This window comes from Crotalus tigris, unplaced genomic scaffold (assembly GCF_016545835.1).
Source record: "Crotalus tigris isolate CLP2741 ecotype Arizona unplaced genomic scaffold, ASM1654583v1 scf7180000019504.1669754, whole genome shotgun sequence".
Lineage (NCBI taxonomy): Eukaryota > Metazoa > Chordata > Lepidosauria > Squamata > Viperidae > Crotalus > Crotalus tigris.
The window spans coordinates 1166318-1184922 of record NW_024097569.1 but is presented as its reverse complement, the minus strand read 5'-3'; the positions used below and the strand labels follow the sequence as shown (position 1 = coordinate 1184922).

At 43.4% G+C, this 18605-nt stretch overlaps 1 protein-coding gene across 12 annotated transcripts in view; it reads left to right on the top strand.

Moving 5' to 3' along the window:
• Positions 1–18605, top strand: part of STPG1 (sperm tail PG-rich repeat containing 1) — a 47715-nt gene that overhangs the window by 1628 nt on the left and 27482 nt on the right. For 5 of the 12 annotated variants that reach the window (XM_039362994.1, XM_039362990.1, XM_039362995.1 and 2 more), the window contains exons 1-4: positions 2585–2716; positions 3656–3814; positions 5627–5730; positions 14773–14874. In XM_039362994.1, coding sequence (XP_039218928.1) covers positions 3739–3814; positions 5627–5730; positions 14773–14874 — 282 coding nt within the window. In that variant the 5' untranslated portion in view covers positions 2585–2716; positions 3656–3738. Of the gene's footprint in view, positions 1–2584; positions 2717–2738; positions 3243–3655; positions 3815–5626; positions 5731–12578; positions 13528–13825; positions 13912–14772; positions 14875–18605 lie in introns of those variants that run through there. The other 7 variants (XM_039362998.1, XM_039362993.1, XM_039363000.1 and 4 more) reach the window with 7 other exon arrangements.

Genomic DNA, 18605 nt, shown 5'->3' with positions numbered 1-18605 from the left:
ACAGCTTCTGAAGGCAAGCTGTTCCACTGGTTAATTATTCTCGCTCTCAGGAAATTTTTCCTTCGTTCTAGGCTGGATTTCCCTTTGATGAGCGTCCTTCGTTAGTTCTTGTCCTGTCCTCAGGTGCTTTGAAGGATAGGTTGAAGGATAGTCTTCTGTGTGACCACCACTCAAATAGTACGGCGGTTTCAGAGAGCACCAAAGGCCCTGCAATTCAAACCTCAGCTACAAATTACTCTCTTCTCTTGAGGTTGAACAACCTGCTTTGATGGAAAATCACTAGAAAGCACCCTAGTTGTAATTTATGATGTGCCACCAAGTCATTTTTCGACTCCTAGTAACCACTTAGGTAGATTTTCTCTCTTCTTTTTTTACTGAGGTTTATTGTAATATAAAATACAAATAGAAACCAAGATAATTAGGGAATAGGGGAGGAAAAAGAGCAGAGTAAGAGGGAAAGAAAAAAAGCATCACCATCCAACTTTTTCGGTGTAATAAAGTACAAAATACAGTTACATCCTCAACTTTTTACTTTATGTATTTCGTAAATGCTAGCCACTTCTGTAACAACAAACTAACTTAATCACTTAAGCTACGGAAAGAAATATTGCTGGCATTTACTCTTATCTCAGACATGATACATTATTACTCAATGAGGTGTTGGAGGGTTTATAATCATAATGGGACTTTTTTCTATGTTTGGTAGATCTCAGTAAAATCTCAAAATATCAGAAGGAATATTTAACAAAGGGATAACAATAGTAAATAAGGTAAAGGTAAAGGCTTCCCCTGACAGTTATAATAATAATAGTAATAGTAGTAGTAGTAGTAGTAGTAATAATAATAATAATAATAATAATAATAATAATAATAATAATAATAATAGTTGTAAGGGACCTTGGAGGTCATCGAGTCCAACCCCCTGCTCAGGCAAGAAACTCTACACCATTTCGGACAAATGGCTGTCCAGTCTCTTCTTAAAAACTTCCAGTGTTGGAGCATTCATCGCTTCTGGAGGCAGGTTGTTCCACTGGTTAATTGTTCTTACTGTCAAGAAGTTTCTCCTTAGTTCTAGGTTGCTTCTCTCCTTGATGAGTTTCCATTTGTTGCTTCTTGTCCTGCCTTCCAGCGCTCTGGAGAATAGCTTGACTCCCTCTTCTTTGTGGCAGCCCCTGAGATATTGGAACACTGCTATCATGTTCCCCCTCATCCTTCTCTTCGTTAAACTAAACCAGGGGTAGGCAACGTTGGCTCTTTTCTGACTCGTGGACTTCAACTCCCAGAATTCCTGAGCCAGCCATGCTGAGGGAAAAGGGAGAGGTTTCCAAGCTGAGCCATGCTGGCTCAGGAATTCTGGGAGTTGAAGTTCACGAGTCATAAAAGAGCCAAGATTGCCTACCCCTGAACTAGACATACCCATATGTCTGACTCCAGGGGACAGGGCTCTTTTCCACTTCTTTCCCAGGGAGCCAGCGTTGTCCGAAGACATTTCCATGTTTATGTGGCCAGCATGGCTATTTGCCAAAGGTGCATGGAATGCTACTACCTTCCCAACAAAGTGGTACCTATTCATCTACTCGCATTTGCATGCTTTCAGACTGCTAGGCGGGCAGGAGCTCGGGCAAGGGACGGGAGCTCATCCCGTCATGCAGTGTTCGGATCTTGAACCCAGGCTGCCAGCTAACAAGCTCAATAAACAAAAGAGGGCATAATTAAAAAAAAAGTGTGCCCCTAAAGGAGTGAATAAAAGTTATGAAAGAAACTCATGCTCCTCTTGCTTTTAGCAGTAAAGTCCTTACTCACTCACCACAGAAAATATCTGAGTCATCTGGCACTTGAAAACAACAACAACAAACAGTTCCATCAGATTTGAGTCGGTCAGCCAGCTTGAGAAAGCCTAGGTCGATCAAATTCACGTGCTTAAAAAACAAAATAAGAAACCACTGTTTCTTTTTTATTATTATTATTATTTTAGACCAACAAAACAAAACACAACAAACATTACTCACATACACACGTAATATATCCTTTTTTGTTAACAGCAGTTTGTAACGGTACTCTTCCATTCTTTACATTTCCCCCCTCTTTCTTCTTTGAAATATTTGTCCTTATTGCCCCATTGTTTCTTATTTACATTTTCCTTCTTTCATATTCTACTACTTACTAGGAATCCAACATTATTCATTGTAGTAACACTCATATTTTTTATAAGACTCGACCGGAATGCCATCTAAGCATGGTGATCATACAAATATTCTCATATTATTTAGTGCATATACTGAAGAAACCACTGTTTCATTGGGATTGGTAGGATTTTAATCTGTTCTTGCAGAGGCAACATGAATGCCTATTAAGACAAATGGACATTTTAAAGGGCCAGACAGAAGAACATGAAAGCTGCTGTGTGGAATGTGACAAACAAAACAAAAGAAAACAATAAAAAATAATAAAATAAAATAAGAAAGCTGAAAGGTATGGATGCCTTTCAACAACTGCTGCTTTGCTCCCTTCCCAAGAGAGCAAGCATCCCAGCCCCAGCAGCTGAGTCTGGAAGAAAAGATTTCTCCAGAGACCTGCTCTGTGATTGGTCCATTTTGAAGCTAGCGGAAGTAAGAGTGGAACGAATTGGAGGAGCTGCCTTTGTTCTCTGGTTGCCTAGGGCAACAAGTGGTATACATGCTGCAGCGTCTTGCCTAGAGGTAGCCCTGGGAACCAGGTAAGCAATTGGCAGCAAAGAGGGGGGCTTTTCCAGGTAAATCTGTCCTTGCAACCATGATGAGCATATTGTCCTCAGCTACACTCTTAAGACAGGTGTGGGCAAACTACAGCCCCACTACCCCAGGCAGCCCCCAAGGTCCTTTTCTATAGAGCTTGCAAAACCCTTCTGACATAAATGTGGCTCAAATAATTAAACAAACAACTCTGCCCCCCAACCCAATTATAAACCAGACACATTCTCCATCCCAAAACCAGAGAAAAGGTATCATCCCTTCAAGGGAGACCAGGTCAAGAAAGTGGCATGGAAAGGATTAAATCACAATATCTCAGAGAACCTGTTGGATTTTGCCTCTGCCCCCATTGTTGCCTTTAAAACTCAGGGTCCAGGTTTGATGTGGAACTGGTAAAAATGTAATCCCTGAATTTGGGAAAGAGACTGACTTTGCAAAGATGGCTTTTTTGCCCCTCCTGAAAACAGCTGAAGAGTCATGAATCTTCGAGGCAAAGTGCAAAGCTTTATTAAGGTGAGGGGATGTCAAGTCTTTTGATAGGGTACAGAAACAAATGGTACATTATTTATGAAATGTATATGCCATCCTTCTTGTTCTCAGATGACTCTGGGTGGTTTACAACATTGTGAAAGCAAAAACAAAACCATTAAACAATGAAATATTAAAAATAATAGAAACTAAATACATTGGACACATTCACTATATGCAAAGCTTCTGAAAGCAACAAATTGAACAATCAGAAGCATTAATTAGATGGGAGAGCTGGACAATAGAAAACATTGATCTTAGATAAAATTGCACAATTGGCAAATTTATGGGTTATGTCACCCCCTTTTCTAGACGACCTTGTTTCTGGGCTTCTGGTGGCTATAAAATGCTCCCTTTCTGATCTTACCTGGTTGTGATAATGTGATGTGTGTGCTCAGTTTTTAGAAGCACGAGGATGGAGTGAAGAAGGATCCATTCCCCAAGTTTGCAATAATTGTCTGTCATAGAGACCATCTTTGATATGAATTCGTTGTCTCAGGTCTTCTCAACGAAATCTTACTCTAATCTGAATCGAACTCCTGAAAATGCTGAAAAAGGTAAGACGTGGAATCTAAATACTGCCCTGGTAGAAGCCAAACCAGAGAGTGGAAAGTTTGGAAATAGCTTAATCCATTGCACCAAGAGTATGTCTGCCCTAACAAAATACTCATACTGTCTGAAGAGAAAACAGGATAGCAAATGTTATATTTCTATTATAGTGATGTTGTGATGATGCAGGTAATCCTTGAGTTAAGACCATTTGTTTAGCGACTGTTCAGAGTTAAATGGCATTGAAAAAAGTGATAACCAATCCTTAGACCAGTGATGGCGAACCTTTTAGAGACCAAGTGCCCAAATTGCAACCCAAAACCCAACTTATGCATCGTCGGGTGCTGGATGGGCATGACCCATTGGGTAGGTGTGGCCCATTGGCTGGGTGCGGCCCATTGGGGGGGGGGCGTGACTGTGGTGGTAACGGCAGACTGGGTGGGACTAAAAAGTTCAATCAATCAATTCCAACTTTGCAAGATCTTTCTTTTTCCCGTAAGAAGTTGAAATTGATTGATTGAACCTTGGGTTTTTTTTGTACACAGTGGCAAAGGCCTAAAGCGAAAAGGTTTTATAAAACCCAGCTGAAGGCCTAGGACTGGGGCGATGGCATGCGTGCCCACAGAGAGGGCTCTGAGTGCCGCCTCTGGCACCCGTGCCATAGGTTCGCCACCACTGCCTTAGACTTAGACTGTTGCAGCAGCCCTGCGCTCCAGTCTTCAAATGGGGGAGCCAGATTCCCTTAACAACAGTTTGACTTATTTAACAACTGCAGTGATTCACTTAACAAGAAAGATCGTAAAACATTAACAAATGTTTCACCTGGCACCAGAAGTTTTGGAGCCAATTGTGATCGTACGTCGAGGATTACCTGTATTGCAGTTGTTAAGTTAGCAACCTGGCTTTATGACACTGCAAACCGTTGTAAATATGAATCAGTTGCCAAGCACCTGAATTTTGATTACATGAGTGTAGCGATGCTGCAAAGGTCTTAAGTGTAAAAAATGGTCATAAGTCACTTTTTTCAATGCCATTGTAACCCTTGCAGCCGGCTCAAGGTTGACTCAGCCTTCCATCCTTCTGAGGTCAGTAAAATGAGGACCTAGATTGTTGGGGGGGCAATATGCTGACTATAAACTGCTTAGAGAGGGCTGTAAAGCACTGTGAAGTGGTACACAAGTCTAAGTGCTATTGCTATTGTAACTTTGAACAGTCATTGAATGAATGCTTGTAAGTCAAGTATTACCTGTAGGAAGTCGGGGTGGGGGGGGAGGGGGGTGGCGGGAGGGTGGGTTGGAGGTTAAATAGGTCAGATAAGTAGAAATAGTTTTATTGTATATAATATTGATGTTGTAATTTGGAGAGAGGAATTGCTCGGGCATTTTCCCTGGACTGCATCCGGAGTGGGATGAGGAGGAAGGAGAGAAGCAAGTAGGAAGGTGGAGGAGAAAGAGGAGAGGAGGAGAGTGGTGAGGAAGAAGAGGGAGGAAGAGGGAAGTAAGGGAGGAAGTCAGAGGGTGGATGCAGTTTGGGGGGAAATGAGTGAGCAATACTGAAAGTTGTGTGTATAAATTTATTTTACTCTTTATCTGAAGTATTTTGTATGAGTGTAATGAAAAATGGAAAATAAAAACTTTTTAATAATAATAATAATAAAAAGTATTACCTGTAGGCAGGTATCCTGAAACACTACAGTTCCTTAACAATGCTAAATTTGATCTTCAAAGCTGTAATTCATCCAATGGGTTTCATGGCTGAGCAGAAATTTGAACCTGGGTTTGTTCCATCCTCACCTGATGCTCATTGATTTTCTCTCCTAGGTGCACCCTATTCTTCCATCCCTCTCAAATTCTATGCCAAAGTGATTCCCAACACGGAAAAGGTGGGCTTCAATTCTCAGGCAAAGAGATTTCAATATTCTGAGGTAAGAGATGTTCTATTTCAGTGGTTCTCAACCTTTCTAATGCCGCGACCCCATAATACAGTTCCCCATGTTGTGGTGACCCCCAACCACTTATACATCACTGGGTGCCAGGGGCGTGGCCAAAGAAAAGGGGAAAAAATGGCGGACAGCCTTGTTTGGTGACCCCAGTGAAATGGTCGTTCGACCCCAAATGGGGTCCCGACCCACAGGTTGAGAACCACTGTCCTATTTCATCTTCCTGACTTTTATATATCTCTTTGAGTCTAGAGATGATCTATGAAGGGACTTATTAGGGAATATTACCTGGTTGCAAGTCTGTGTAGCTGAGGGTTGCCATGTTGTATAATTGGTGTTCTGGAGCCTGGATTTTGTTCTGCAGAGTTTTCATTATTCTAGTACATGGATGTCCAACGTTGGCAACTTTAAAACTTGTGGACTTCAACTCCCAGAATTCTCTAGTCAGCCAGTCATGGCTGGCTAGGGAATTCTGGGAGTTGAAGTCCACAGGTCTTAAAGTTGCCAAGGTTGAACACCCATGTACAATAATGAAAACTCTGCAGCACACAATTCAGGCTCCAAGAACACCAATTATACAACACGGCTAGGGAATTCTGGGAGTTGGAAGTCCACAGGTCTTAAAGTTGCCAAGGTTGGACATCCTGCTCTAGTAGGTAACTCTGTCAGACCTGGAGTTGGTTGGTTAGCTGATTGGTTGACATATTTCATGGAAATATGATGGTTTTGTGAGCAATATTGTTTGGTCAGTGACTGGTGTCTTGCAATCAGGAAATTATTTATTTGGCTGATGATGTGTTGGTTCTTATCCAGATATTGGTTGCTTCCTGTGTGAAGTTGATGTTGACAAGTATGGAATGGGCAGCAAATTGGGAACCTGCTGTTCTTTGACAGTGCTTGTTGAACTTCCTGTCGGTGAACAGTGATTGATTGTTAGTCGATAAGTATATGTTCTCTTTAAGTTAAGTCATGGTTGATTGTTGTATAATGCTGGAGGGAAATGATGTTCTGTACTGTTGCAGTGTTTCTCAATCTGGGCAACTTTAAGATGTGTGGACTTCAACTCCCAGAATTCCCCAGTCAGCATAGGAATTCTGGGAGCTGAAATCTACACATCTTAAAGTTGCCAAAGTTAGGAAACACTGGTCTGTTGGATACAGAAGGTACATAAAAGATTCAAAAATCAGCTTTTGTAAGCCACATAACAACTCAAGGCCTTTAACACAATGCAACTGAATAACACAGTTGGAAGGGACCTTGAAGGTCTTCTAGTCCAGGGGTAGGCAACCTTGGCTCTTTTATGACTCGTGGATTTCAACTCCCAGAATTCCTGAGCCAGCATGGGAGAACTATAGCTCCTTCATGACTTGTGGACTTCAACTCCAGAATTCCTGAGCCAGCATGGCTCAGCTTGGAAACAGCTCCCTTTCCCCTCAGCAAAGCTGGCTCAGGAATTCTGTGAGTTGAAGTCCACCAGTCATAAAAGAGCCAAGGTTGCCTACCCCTGTTCTAGTCCAACCCCTTGCTCAAGCAGGAGATCCTATACAATTTCAGACAAATGGTTGTCCAATCTCTTCTTAAAAACCTCTAGTGATGGAGCACCCACAACATCTGCTATAAACAGATCTCCAAATTGGTTTTTATTCCAAATGAATAGTCATGGTTGATACCAAGAATCCGGGAAACAATCATTTGGAAAAGAAGCTGAGTTAGATTATTTAAAAGCAAGATTCTTCTATTTTGGCATTATAATTTTTCCTTTTGACCAGTAGAGGACAGTAGAGCTTCACAAAAGAGGAGACCCAAGTCCTTCAAAACTGCATTGAGGGAGGAAGCAGGACACACATATATATATTGTGTGTTTGTGTATGTGTGTGTCTGTGTCTGTGTGCTTTAAAGTGTGGTTTTCCACACTGGTGCTTCCATGAGTTAAAAGATGAAAAATCTAATCCTACATCATTGCCATCTTTTCTCGTAAGTATATGAGAAAAAAATTCAAGACATTTTTTTTAAACCTGAATTTTGGTGCAAAATTCATCACCTTTGTGAGGAACAAAACACCAGCATCCTTTAGACCAGGGGTCCCCAGCCCCCAGTCTGTAGACCAGTATCGGGCCATGGCATGCCAGCAACCGGTCCGCACAAACAAGGAAAGCCCCATCTGTGGGATGCAGGCAGAACCCAAAATCACATCCCCTCCGGTCCACGGAAAAAACCTCTCTCCAAGAAACTGGTCCCTGGTGCCCAAAAGGTTGGGGACCTCTGCTTTAGACCAAGTTCTTTGTTCTCTTTCCAGAAGGAAAAGTGTGATGTCTTTCCCCCTGTTTTTTAATGTCTAGGCCTATAAAAAGAGGCTATTTAATATTACCTTGTTTTACACAGACACAAATATTCTTACTGGGGGAAAGTACTTTTCTTAACACGCGAAATGTAAATAAACTATTTTATTTGGAAGTTATGTACTGCCAGCTACCAAGGTCTCTAGGAGGTTGCCAAAAAGGGCTACACACCAGTTAAAAATCAAGAAAAAAAAGAAGTGAATAAAAAGATTTGCTCAGTAACTTAAGTTTGGTCTAGTGCAGGGGTAGGCACCTTGCTCTTTTATGGCTCCCAGAATTCCTGAGCCAGCCATGCTGAGGGGAAAGGGAGAGCTTCCAAGCTGAGCCATGGCTGGCTCAGGAATTCTGAGAGTTGAAGTCCACGAGTCATAAAGCGGCCTATGCCTAGGCCAGAGGTAGGCAACCTTGGCTCTTTTCTGATGCGTGGACTTCAACTCCCAGAATTCCTGAGCCAACCATGCTGAGGGGAAAGGGAGAGGTTTCCAAGCTGAGCCATGGTGGCTGAGGAATTCTGGGAGTTGAAGTCCACGAGTTATGAAGGGGCCAAAGTTTCCCTCACGCTGGCTCAGAAATTCTGGGAGTTGAAGTCCACGAGTCATAAAAGAGCCAAGATTGCCTATCTCTGATCTAGTGGTTAAATCACTAAAACAGAAGCCTGAAGACTCTGAATTCTAGTCCCACCTTAGGCATGAAAGCCATCTGGATGACTTTGGGCCAATCCCCTGCTATCAACCCAACCCACCTCACAGGGTCGTTGTGATAGGGAAAATAGGAGAAGGAAGGAGTATTAGGTATGTTTGCCACCTTGAGTTATTTATAAAAGTAATGAAGTTAGGATAAAAAAAATATAAAAAACCTGCAAACCTCGAGATCTCCTAAGAGAGAAAGGCAATGGTATGAGTAGATATTAGACAACACTTTGATCTGTTGACCACAAGCGGGCAAAATGGCAGTAGGAGCGGGAGCGGCTTCTGACTTCCTGACGGCTTCTCCATTGACTTTGCTCATGGGACGCTGTCAGGGGGTATCAGCTCTCCCTGGATGAAAGGTAACAGTAAAATAGATGAGCTAAATCTACTTTATTATAATTAGACTACAGAATCTTGCCAGTCTGAAGCTACAAACTTCCTGCCCTGATCCATTAGGGTGGGTCCTTCCTAAGTTTCTTCCTTTGACCATTAAGTCACTAGGGGCTCCTTCCTCTCTTATCATTGTTTTCTAGTGGCATCTCTTCCCCTGGGCCCTTGAGATGATTTCTGTATATCGTTAAAGGGAGCATTGGAAATAATCATCACTTGACCCCAGGGATAGCTGCAACAGCCACAACTTTGCAAATAAAACTGGTCTGAACAGTGTGAAAATCTCAATTCCACTGGATAGTGCAGGGGCAGGCAACCCTGGCTCTTTTATGACTCGTGGACTTCAACTCCCAGAATTCCTTGGAAACCTCTCCCTTTCCCCTCAGCGTGGCTGGCTCAGGAATTCTGGGAGTTGAAGTCCACGAGTCATAAAAGAGCCAAGGTTGTCTACCTCTGGCCTAGGCCTAGGCTGCTTTATGACTCGTGGACTTCAACTCCCAGAATTCCTGAGCCAGCATGGCTCAGATTGGAAACCTCTCCCTTTCCCCTCAGCGTGGCTGGCTCAGGAATTCTGGGAGTTGAAGTCCACGAGTCATAAAAGAGCTAAGGTTGCCTACCCCTGGGATAGTGGGCCCCTGATTTGTTTTTTATGTATTCCTTTAAGTTGGTGGATTTAAGGTAACATGACTAAAAAATTTGTTGAGGTACAATGTACTGTTTGGGCTATCTTGAGGGTACAAACAGTTAAACAATGAGACTTGTAGTAGTATATAGTTTTAGTAATATAGAGATGTGCTAAAGCAGAGCTCTCCAACCTTTCTGGGTGGGCAGCCCGGAGGGAAAGAGAGGAGTCAGGAAATATACCCATGCACCCTGTCCATGGACAAATGGTGTGCTAGCACCCGCACACATGCGTAAATGAGCCGCCAGCACCCACACGCATGCACAAACAGGCTGCTAGTGCCCGCATGATGCTGGCGGCGGTGTTAGCCCCCCCCCATGCATGTGCATGCACAAACAGGGCCGCTAGCATCCACACAGCGGCACTAGCGCGAATGGGGAGGATGCACTCCTCAGCCATTCCCATGGCCCTGTGGCCAAGAGGCTATGGACCGGTACTGGGCTGTGGCCCACAGATTGGGGAGCCCTGTGCTAAAGGAAGCTGTATGCTTGTTCATTAATCCATGTTCCCCATTTGTTTATAATGAGATTCTTCTCTTCCTCATTTCTCTTGGCCTTTTCCATGCATAACCTTTTCTTTTGCATAATTCAGTCCTTACTGTATAAAGATTATACAGTAATCTTGCTGACAGAATAAATAGGCCGCCTGTTTTTGGTTGTCCTTGTGGTTAATAAAAATATATTATCCTCATTAGTGATTCCAAGAATATCTCAAATATGTTAAATGACTGATGAATAGGCAAGGATTTGTATTTCTCCTCCCTCCTTTGAAACACTTGCCAGAAAACCTACCAATGATTGATCAAGTCTGGTCAAGTCACGTGACCATGCGTGCCCTAAAGTGGTTGTGTATTGGTGGGCGGGGGGGGGGGAGGGAGGAAAGCACGGCAACATTAATAATACACCATATCTCAGGTTTAGATTAAGCAGCAAAGACAAATTACTGTCCTGAATGAAAAGATCCAGCCTAAGATTGTTTAAAGCAGGGGTGTCCAACCTTGGCAACATTAAAACTGGTAGACTTCAACTCCCAGAATTCTCCAGCCAACATGGCTGGAGAATTCTGGGAATTGAAGTCCACCAGTTTTAAAGTTGCCAAGATTGGACACCCCTGCTTTAAAGCACGAGCTGGGAATAGACCCAGTTAGTATCGTGTGAACAGGTGTGGCAGAGATCAAGGCTGTCTTGTGTGCTGAGATCAAACTTTTCCCAATTTTCTTCTGGGAGCTGAAGTTCAACCAACGTCAAGCTGCCAGGTTTGAAAAAAAAAACAACCACAGATTCTCATCTGGATGGACACCTTGGCTGGACAACCAAAGCGCCACCACGCCTGAGGCTCAGTTCTCAGTCCAACTAGCAAGCAGGCTTTGAAAAATCTGAAATCAGTTCTACAAAGCACCCCTTTTCTCCTCCCAGGAATTTCCTGCTTTATAACACTTGCAGGCAGTGAGCCAAGCCACAAGGAATACAAAGTTTTGGCAGGCTTTCGACTATCCCTAGAGAACATTCTTCCCAGGTTTCAGGGAGGAAGCAACTGGCATTCTGACTTTTCTCTAGGGATTTTTTTTTGCAGCTAAGACAGTTTTCAGCCCTGACAGGGGTATCTGCAGGGTGCGGCGAAAAAGTTAGGATGGCAGCCAGGATAGTGAGATTAAACTCCCTCTGTTTTTTAGGATGATGCTTTGCACATTGGAAAAAAAAAAAGTATCAAGCAGAGCATTGGTCTCAGCACTGGGGATGCCATCCTGATTTTATTTTATATTGATTTTGTTTTATAACATGCATTTCCCCTTGAATAGTATAGGGCAGTGGTGGCGAACCTATGGCACGTGTGCCAGAGGCGGCACTCGGACCCCTCTCTGTGGGCACACCTGCCATTGCCCCAGCCTCGCCTCCCCCCATGACCCCCTCCTCTCCAGCAGCCCCCCTGAAGGAAAGTCACCCCTGAGTGTGGCCCACATGGCAGGCAGGCAGCATAGACAAGACTCTGCCCTCACACCCCATTGTGCACAGTTGATGCTGCAGGGCGCGGGCAGAGGGTGTGACTGCCATAGTGCTGCTGGCATGCCTGGACAATCTGTGGTGGGCCCTCAAGGCGGTGAGTGGCCCTGCGGGCAAGCAGGACGGGATGGGGGGCAGAGCAGGGGCGGGGCAGGGGGTGGATCAGGGGTGGGACCAGGTTTTGGGCACTCGGTCTCTAAAAGGTTCACCATCACTGGTATAGGGGTAGTATTGATAGAGGCAGAAACTGCAGGTGGACATCTAATATTTTGGGGGGACTCGGAGGCAGGGAGGGAGGGAGGTAGGGACCATTGGAAAACCACTGGAAAGAACAACAAAAAATCCTAAATATATATGCTTTACATTCACAAATCATTTAAAAAAAAATCAAGTGTTTGTAACCGCATCCTCCAATCTGCCCCTGTCTTAAGTGCGTTGTGCATGCCAAACCTCCAAAAGGGCTTCATTGCACAGTCGCACCTGCTCTCTTGATTTTTTTTTTTTTTTTGACATTCCAGACTGCCCTGGTGAGACCCACACATCCTGCCATGCCATGCGATTGGCAGCCTGTGGTCCTGAGTCCAGCAAAACGGCAACACCAAAATTCATCAGCAAAAAAATATGCCTTTCAGAGACCTCGCCCTCCAGTTCCTATTCCTAAAACCCTGAAAAAAACTGGTGATCAGAAGAGGATCTTTTTCTGGTGATCTGTTGGTCTCCTGTTCCTCTCCAGAAAGTCAAGAGGTTGAATCGTGGCCCCAACTCATCCAACATTGCCACAACATGATGTGTGTTGTTTTGATGAGCCCAGATCCTGCTTCGAGACCAGTGGCTCCCAAACTTTTCTATGCGCCACAGCCCTAGAAAATGTTTAATTAATGTTTGCGCCCTCAACAAAAGTCACTGTGACTTGTGACTCATCACTTAGGGACACCAGCCCCCCTTTGGTGCTTCCTCTGAAATACTGTCGTGCATGAGTTAGGAACTCATGATCTGGGTTGTGGTTGTTGAACAAACCATGATTAAACCTGCCACAGTTTGGTGCAAGCTGTGAACCAGGTCTGAATGCTTTAGATGCCACCTTGGACCAATGTCACTGTTTTGTTTGACTCTGTGAGGTTTTTTGCAAAACCTATCAAGCTTGAAGCCCATTTTTGGATGAAGCTCTTTGTGTCATCTGCAGAAGACCGAAAGTGGTGTTCAGGACAACCATCTTGTTTTGCTTGCTTGCTTTCTATAAATAGCAAACCCACCCAGCACTCTTTGAAGAATAAAAGAAATGTCGTTCTGGTTGGAAATTGAGTCAGGAGGGGTGTGGCTCCTTAAAATAACACATTCTACCACACGCTTAAACAATTCAGGGCAAATCAGATGTCTAGGTGGGATTAAGCATGCAATGGATTTGCGCTCCTTGAGTCTCTCTATGCCGTTGCACAGACGCTGGGGAAACCTAATCTTCTACGTGAGGCCTGTTTCGCCATGTAACTTGAGCTATGCTCCATTAAAATGAGATTATTCTGATTTTGAAACAAGCAAAGAAGAATCTGCTTAGAGCACAGGGACAATTGACCATAAATGAAACCACAAGCCAGAAAGATATTGAGTGGCTTATGAAAATGGAAAGGTGATTCACATTTTCATGCCATTGTGCGTCTCCACCCATGAGGTCATGCTCATGTCAGGTAAACACTCCATGGGGAAAGGTCCATGCCCTTATATTGGCACCAAGGGCACAATGCTTCCCAAGTAGGACAGTGGGGTCTGTTTCAAGAACTCTCCATGCTTTTTGTCAATTTAGCAAACTGCCCTATTTTAGCCTAAACACCAAGAATCTTTGTTTACTAGCAATGTGCTTAAGTAGCAAAACCAGCCCCTGTTATTATTATTATTTTTTTTTACAGAAGAGCAAAAACAAAAATGCCTATTTTGATCTAAGGTCACCAATTGGTACTGTCATTAAAAATAGTCTTTATTTTTCAGTCTGCAGATCAGCTCATTGCTGGCAAAATGGCACCTGAGAGCAGACGGCATAGATGGGATCCCAAAAAGAAATTACTGTAAAAAGGGTTGGTTTGTTTGTTTTTTAATTGTAATGGCCAAAGTCTTACAGGATCACTACATCTCACAAGAGTTTGGTGTTCCCAGGTGAAATCTAGTGAGTGTCAACGCTGCTAACATCGGGTGTTCTTGCTTTGACAATATATGAAGATGCAGCCATTTTCTCTTTAACCTGTGTATTACTTTTAGAATTAGATGGTGCTGGAAGGGAGGGGGAAGAATGTGCATGGGGATTAGTTAAGACATAACAATATCTCAGTAGAGTATTCTTCAAGGTTGTTTGAAATAAGAGAAGATAAGAAATGGCTAGTTGGAATTGGAGGGAAAGTTCGCACTTCAAACTAATTGGAGAATGTGATTAATGACTGTTAAAGGGAGGAGTGAATTATGCTTGGATACTATGTGTTTAGGGGAGGAGAATTCAGATTTTGGCTTTGCCTATGTACGTGCCGAAGCTATGTTGCTCAATTAAAGATTCCTTAAGGTAAACAATGCCTCAAAGTTCTTTGAAGAGTTTCATCGTTCGGAATCATGACAGTGAGCTTGGGAGAGAGAAGACTAAATCTTCCTGAGATTCAATGATCCTTGAAGATTTTGGCCCTTATTTGGACCAAAAGACACCTGTAGGATTTTAATGGCTTACTAGTGGACTTTGGAGCACATGTAGCGAACCCTTTTTTTTACATCAGGCAAGACAATTTAATGACATCTAATTATTAAGAAATAAAATATATTACCACATCCTGGGAACCCCTCATTGTTTCTTCTGTTAATAGCTATTTGAAGCACACATTGATCAGGCCCATTTCCCGAATATTGGCAGGCCGATCAATGTGACATCTTCCCAATGACTTTTGTGTTTCTTCCAGAATGAAAATCCAGGACCTGGACTTTATAATATCACCCACCAATCTCTGCTTCTCAACGATGTCTCCCAGTCTCGGAAAGGAACCTGTTTTTTCCCTTCCTTGGTAAGGAAAATAGTTTATGGAAATCATTTATGTGCAGAGGAGAAAATAACAGAAATAAGGTCACACTATCGCACTTTCTAGCTCATACTTTTATTTTCCTGCTCTTTAAAAGCACTGTATTAACTCTCTGTGACAGAGAGATAAAAGGTGCAATCACTTCAACTTGGCTTTCACTGTTAAAAGTAATTTACAAAAGAAATTCCTTCTAAATGTAGTGGAATCAACTTTTTCTAACCCCGATCTTAACCTTAACCCTGAAATATGTGTTCTTGCTTATCCAAAACTGGATTTGCACGTTTGGTTATGGATGCGGCTTTTTTAGTTTTGCAAGTATTCATTTGTTAATCAAACTTATAAACACCCCCATCTTACTGTCTTAAGTGATTCTGCATGGTTTACAAGCTAGAGGAAGTCAGCCATTTATAAACCAGAGGTTACATTATAGTGAAGCCTACCAATATTGATTTATTCACTAAACCATGGTTGAACAAACTACAGCTTGGTACTATTCATAAGACTAAACATGCATGATTCTGGAGCACAATTGCTGGTGTTGAGTGGCTACCACACCCTTTTATCCTACCAAGTGGAAATATTCCAATATATCTTTGCAAAACTGCCTTATAAATATACTTTTAAAAAGCAGCAGAGTTCTGCTCCATTCTCTTCTGCATCAGACATATTTCCAAATTATGCTTTTAATAATGTCAGAATCTGGAGACCTGAAATGAACAAATGGATCATCAAATAATTCAGTAGAAAAGTGCAGGCTGAGAGATTTCTTGATTATGTGCCAGCAAGTTTGTGTCAACTTCTAGCAACCACGCAGATGGCTCTTTTCCAGGAGTATCTGTGTCCAACTCTTGGTTCTCCCACTTTTCCACTGTTCCCATTATAGCTGAGTCCATCCACATTGCTTCTCCTTCCTTCCACCTCTCCCAGCATTAGAGTTTTCTCCAGAAAGCTACAATAGGTCTTCCCATAATACAGTGATGGCAAACCTTTTAGAGACTGAATGCCCCAAAACCGGCCCCGCCTGCCCACGCTCCACTCCCGCTCTGCCCACGCTCCACTCAAAGTCCGGCCCCGCCCACCCACAGGGCCACCCACTGCCTCCATTGCCCAGCAGCGCAATGGCGGCCATGCCCTCTGCCCGCACCCTGCAGCATCATCTGCCCGCAATGGGGCACAAGGGCGGAGTCTTGTCCCTGCTGCCTGGCTGTCATGTCCTTGGCTGTGCTGCTCCGCGCCGGCTGTGCTCGGGGAAGACTCTCCTCTGGGGGGGGGATGCTGGTGAGGAGGGGACCACGGGGGAAGGTGGGTCTGGGGCGACGGCGTGAGTGCCCACAGAGAGGGCTCTGAGTGTCCCCTCTGGCACTCGTGCCATAGATTTGCCACTACTGCAGCGGTTCTCAACCTATAGGTCGCGACCCCATTTGGGGTCGATCGACCATTTCACGGGAGTCTTCAAGCAAGGCTGTCCGCCATTTTTTTCCCTTTTCTGGCGGGTGCCTTACCTCCCTTGGGCTGGGCCAGCTGGTGGCCCAGCCGGTGGTTGGCCTACTCCGTCTCTGCCGCTTGCCAGCTATGCCTCGGCCGGCGCAGGGGGCAGCAACATGCATGTGCGGTGCTCCCAGGCAGGGAAAGTCCCCGACTTACAACCGGTTGGGTAGTCCTCGACTTACAACCGGTTTAGTCCTCGACTTACGACCGGTTTAGTCCTCGACTTACAACCGGTTGGGGGTCGCGGCATTAAAAAGGTTGAGAACCACTGCACTACTGCCATAATGTGTCAACAGTACAGTCGTTCAAGCCTTGTCCTTTGTTCCCTAAATGACAATTTTGGGTTGAATTGTTTGATGATCCATTTGTTCATTTTCTTGGCAGTCCATGTTATTTTCAGAAATTTTCCCCAATGCCAAAATTCAATACAGGTAATCCTTGACTTATTACCACAATTGAGCCTAAAATTTCTTTTGCTAAGTAATAATTCAATTTGATAATTGAATGTTGCCCCATTATACATCCTTTCTTACCACAGTTGTTAAGCAAATCACTGCAGCTTAGTTAGTAACACAGTTGTTAAGTGAATCTGACTTCCCCATTGACTTTGGTCACAAAGGGTGATCACATGACTCCAGGACACAGCAACCAGCTACACAGCAAAAAAAGTAAGGTTCTACATTTAGGCAAGAAAAACCAAATGCACAGGTATAGTATAGGGGGTACCTTGCTCAATAGTAGTAACTGAGAGGGATCTTGGAGTCCTAGTGGACAATCACTTAAATATGAGCCAGCCGTGTGTGCTGCAGCTGCCAAAAAGGCCAACACAGTGCTGGGCTGCATTATCAGAGGGATAGAATCAAGATCACGTAAAGTATTAATATCACTTTACAATGCCTTGGTAAGGCCACACTTGAAATACTGCATCCAGTTTTGGTCACCACGATGTAAAAAAGATGTTGAGACTCTAGAAATAGTACAGAGAAGAGCAACAAAGATGATTAGGGGACTGGAGGCTAAAACGTATAAGGAACGGCTGCTGGAATTGGGTATGTCTAGTTTAATGAAGAGAAGGCCGAGGGGGGACATGATAGCAGTCTTCCAGTATCTCAGGGGCTGCCCCAAAGAAGAGGCAGTCAAGCTATTTTCCAAAGCACCTGAAGGCAGGACAAGAAGCAACGGGTGGAAACTAGTCAAGGAGAGAAGCAACCTAGAACTAAGGAGAAACTTCCTAACAGTGAGAACAATTGATCAGTGGAACAACCTGCCTCTAGAAGCGGTGAATGCTCCAACACTGGAAGTTTTTAAGAAGAGACTGGACAGCCATTTGTCTGAAATGGTGCAGGGTTTCCTGCCTCAGCAGGGGGTTGGACTAGATGACTTCCAAGGTCCCTTCCAACTTTATTATTATTATTATTATAACCATTGTAAATTTCACGTGAGATGCCAAGTGCCTGAATTTTGATCACGTGACCGTGGGGACGCTACCATGGTTGTAAGTGTAAAAAATGGTCACAAGTCACTTTTTTCAGTGCTGTTGTAACTTGGAATGATCGCTAAATGAATGCTTGAAAGTTAAGGCCTATTTGTACTCTCTATCCTGATTTTATTTTGCCCTTCCCAAACAATCTATATAAATAAAAATCTAAATGTTCGTTTGTTCAAAATCTTAAATCTCCGAAAGTTCTTCACTGATTGCTTTGAAATTTTGAAACAACGTTGCATTTGAATACGTGCGTGTTTTTATATACCTATATTATATAGATGTCACACCTGTGACAGGTAAAAACATACTTTTTTTGAAAAAACAGTGCCATCTGTTGGAGGTAAAAGCAACACACGGTACGATTTCAGACAATCTCTATATCTGCACAGACAATGGAACAAGCCTTGCGAAATTAAACATATTACAAACGTGCGCTTTCTCTTTTCTTTCTTTTCCATTTAACCAGACTGAGCCACAGCAACGCATGGCTGGGCACAGCTAGTAATGAATAATATGTGTTTGCTAGTAATCAAAAATGACTTGATGGTACATAATCAGATTATCTCAACAAGGTTTACAACCGCCCTATGAAATAGGCCAGTCTGGTAAATTCTGTAATATATCTGAGCTGACATTTAAGCCAGACTCGTCTTTTGCAGTTCATATTCTTAACCAACTTGGTATACTAGCTTGTTGAATTTTGAGACGATTTTAATCACACGATATATTTTAATCCTGATTA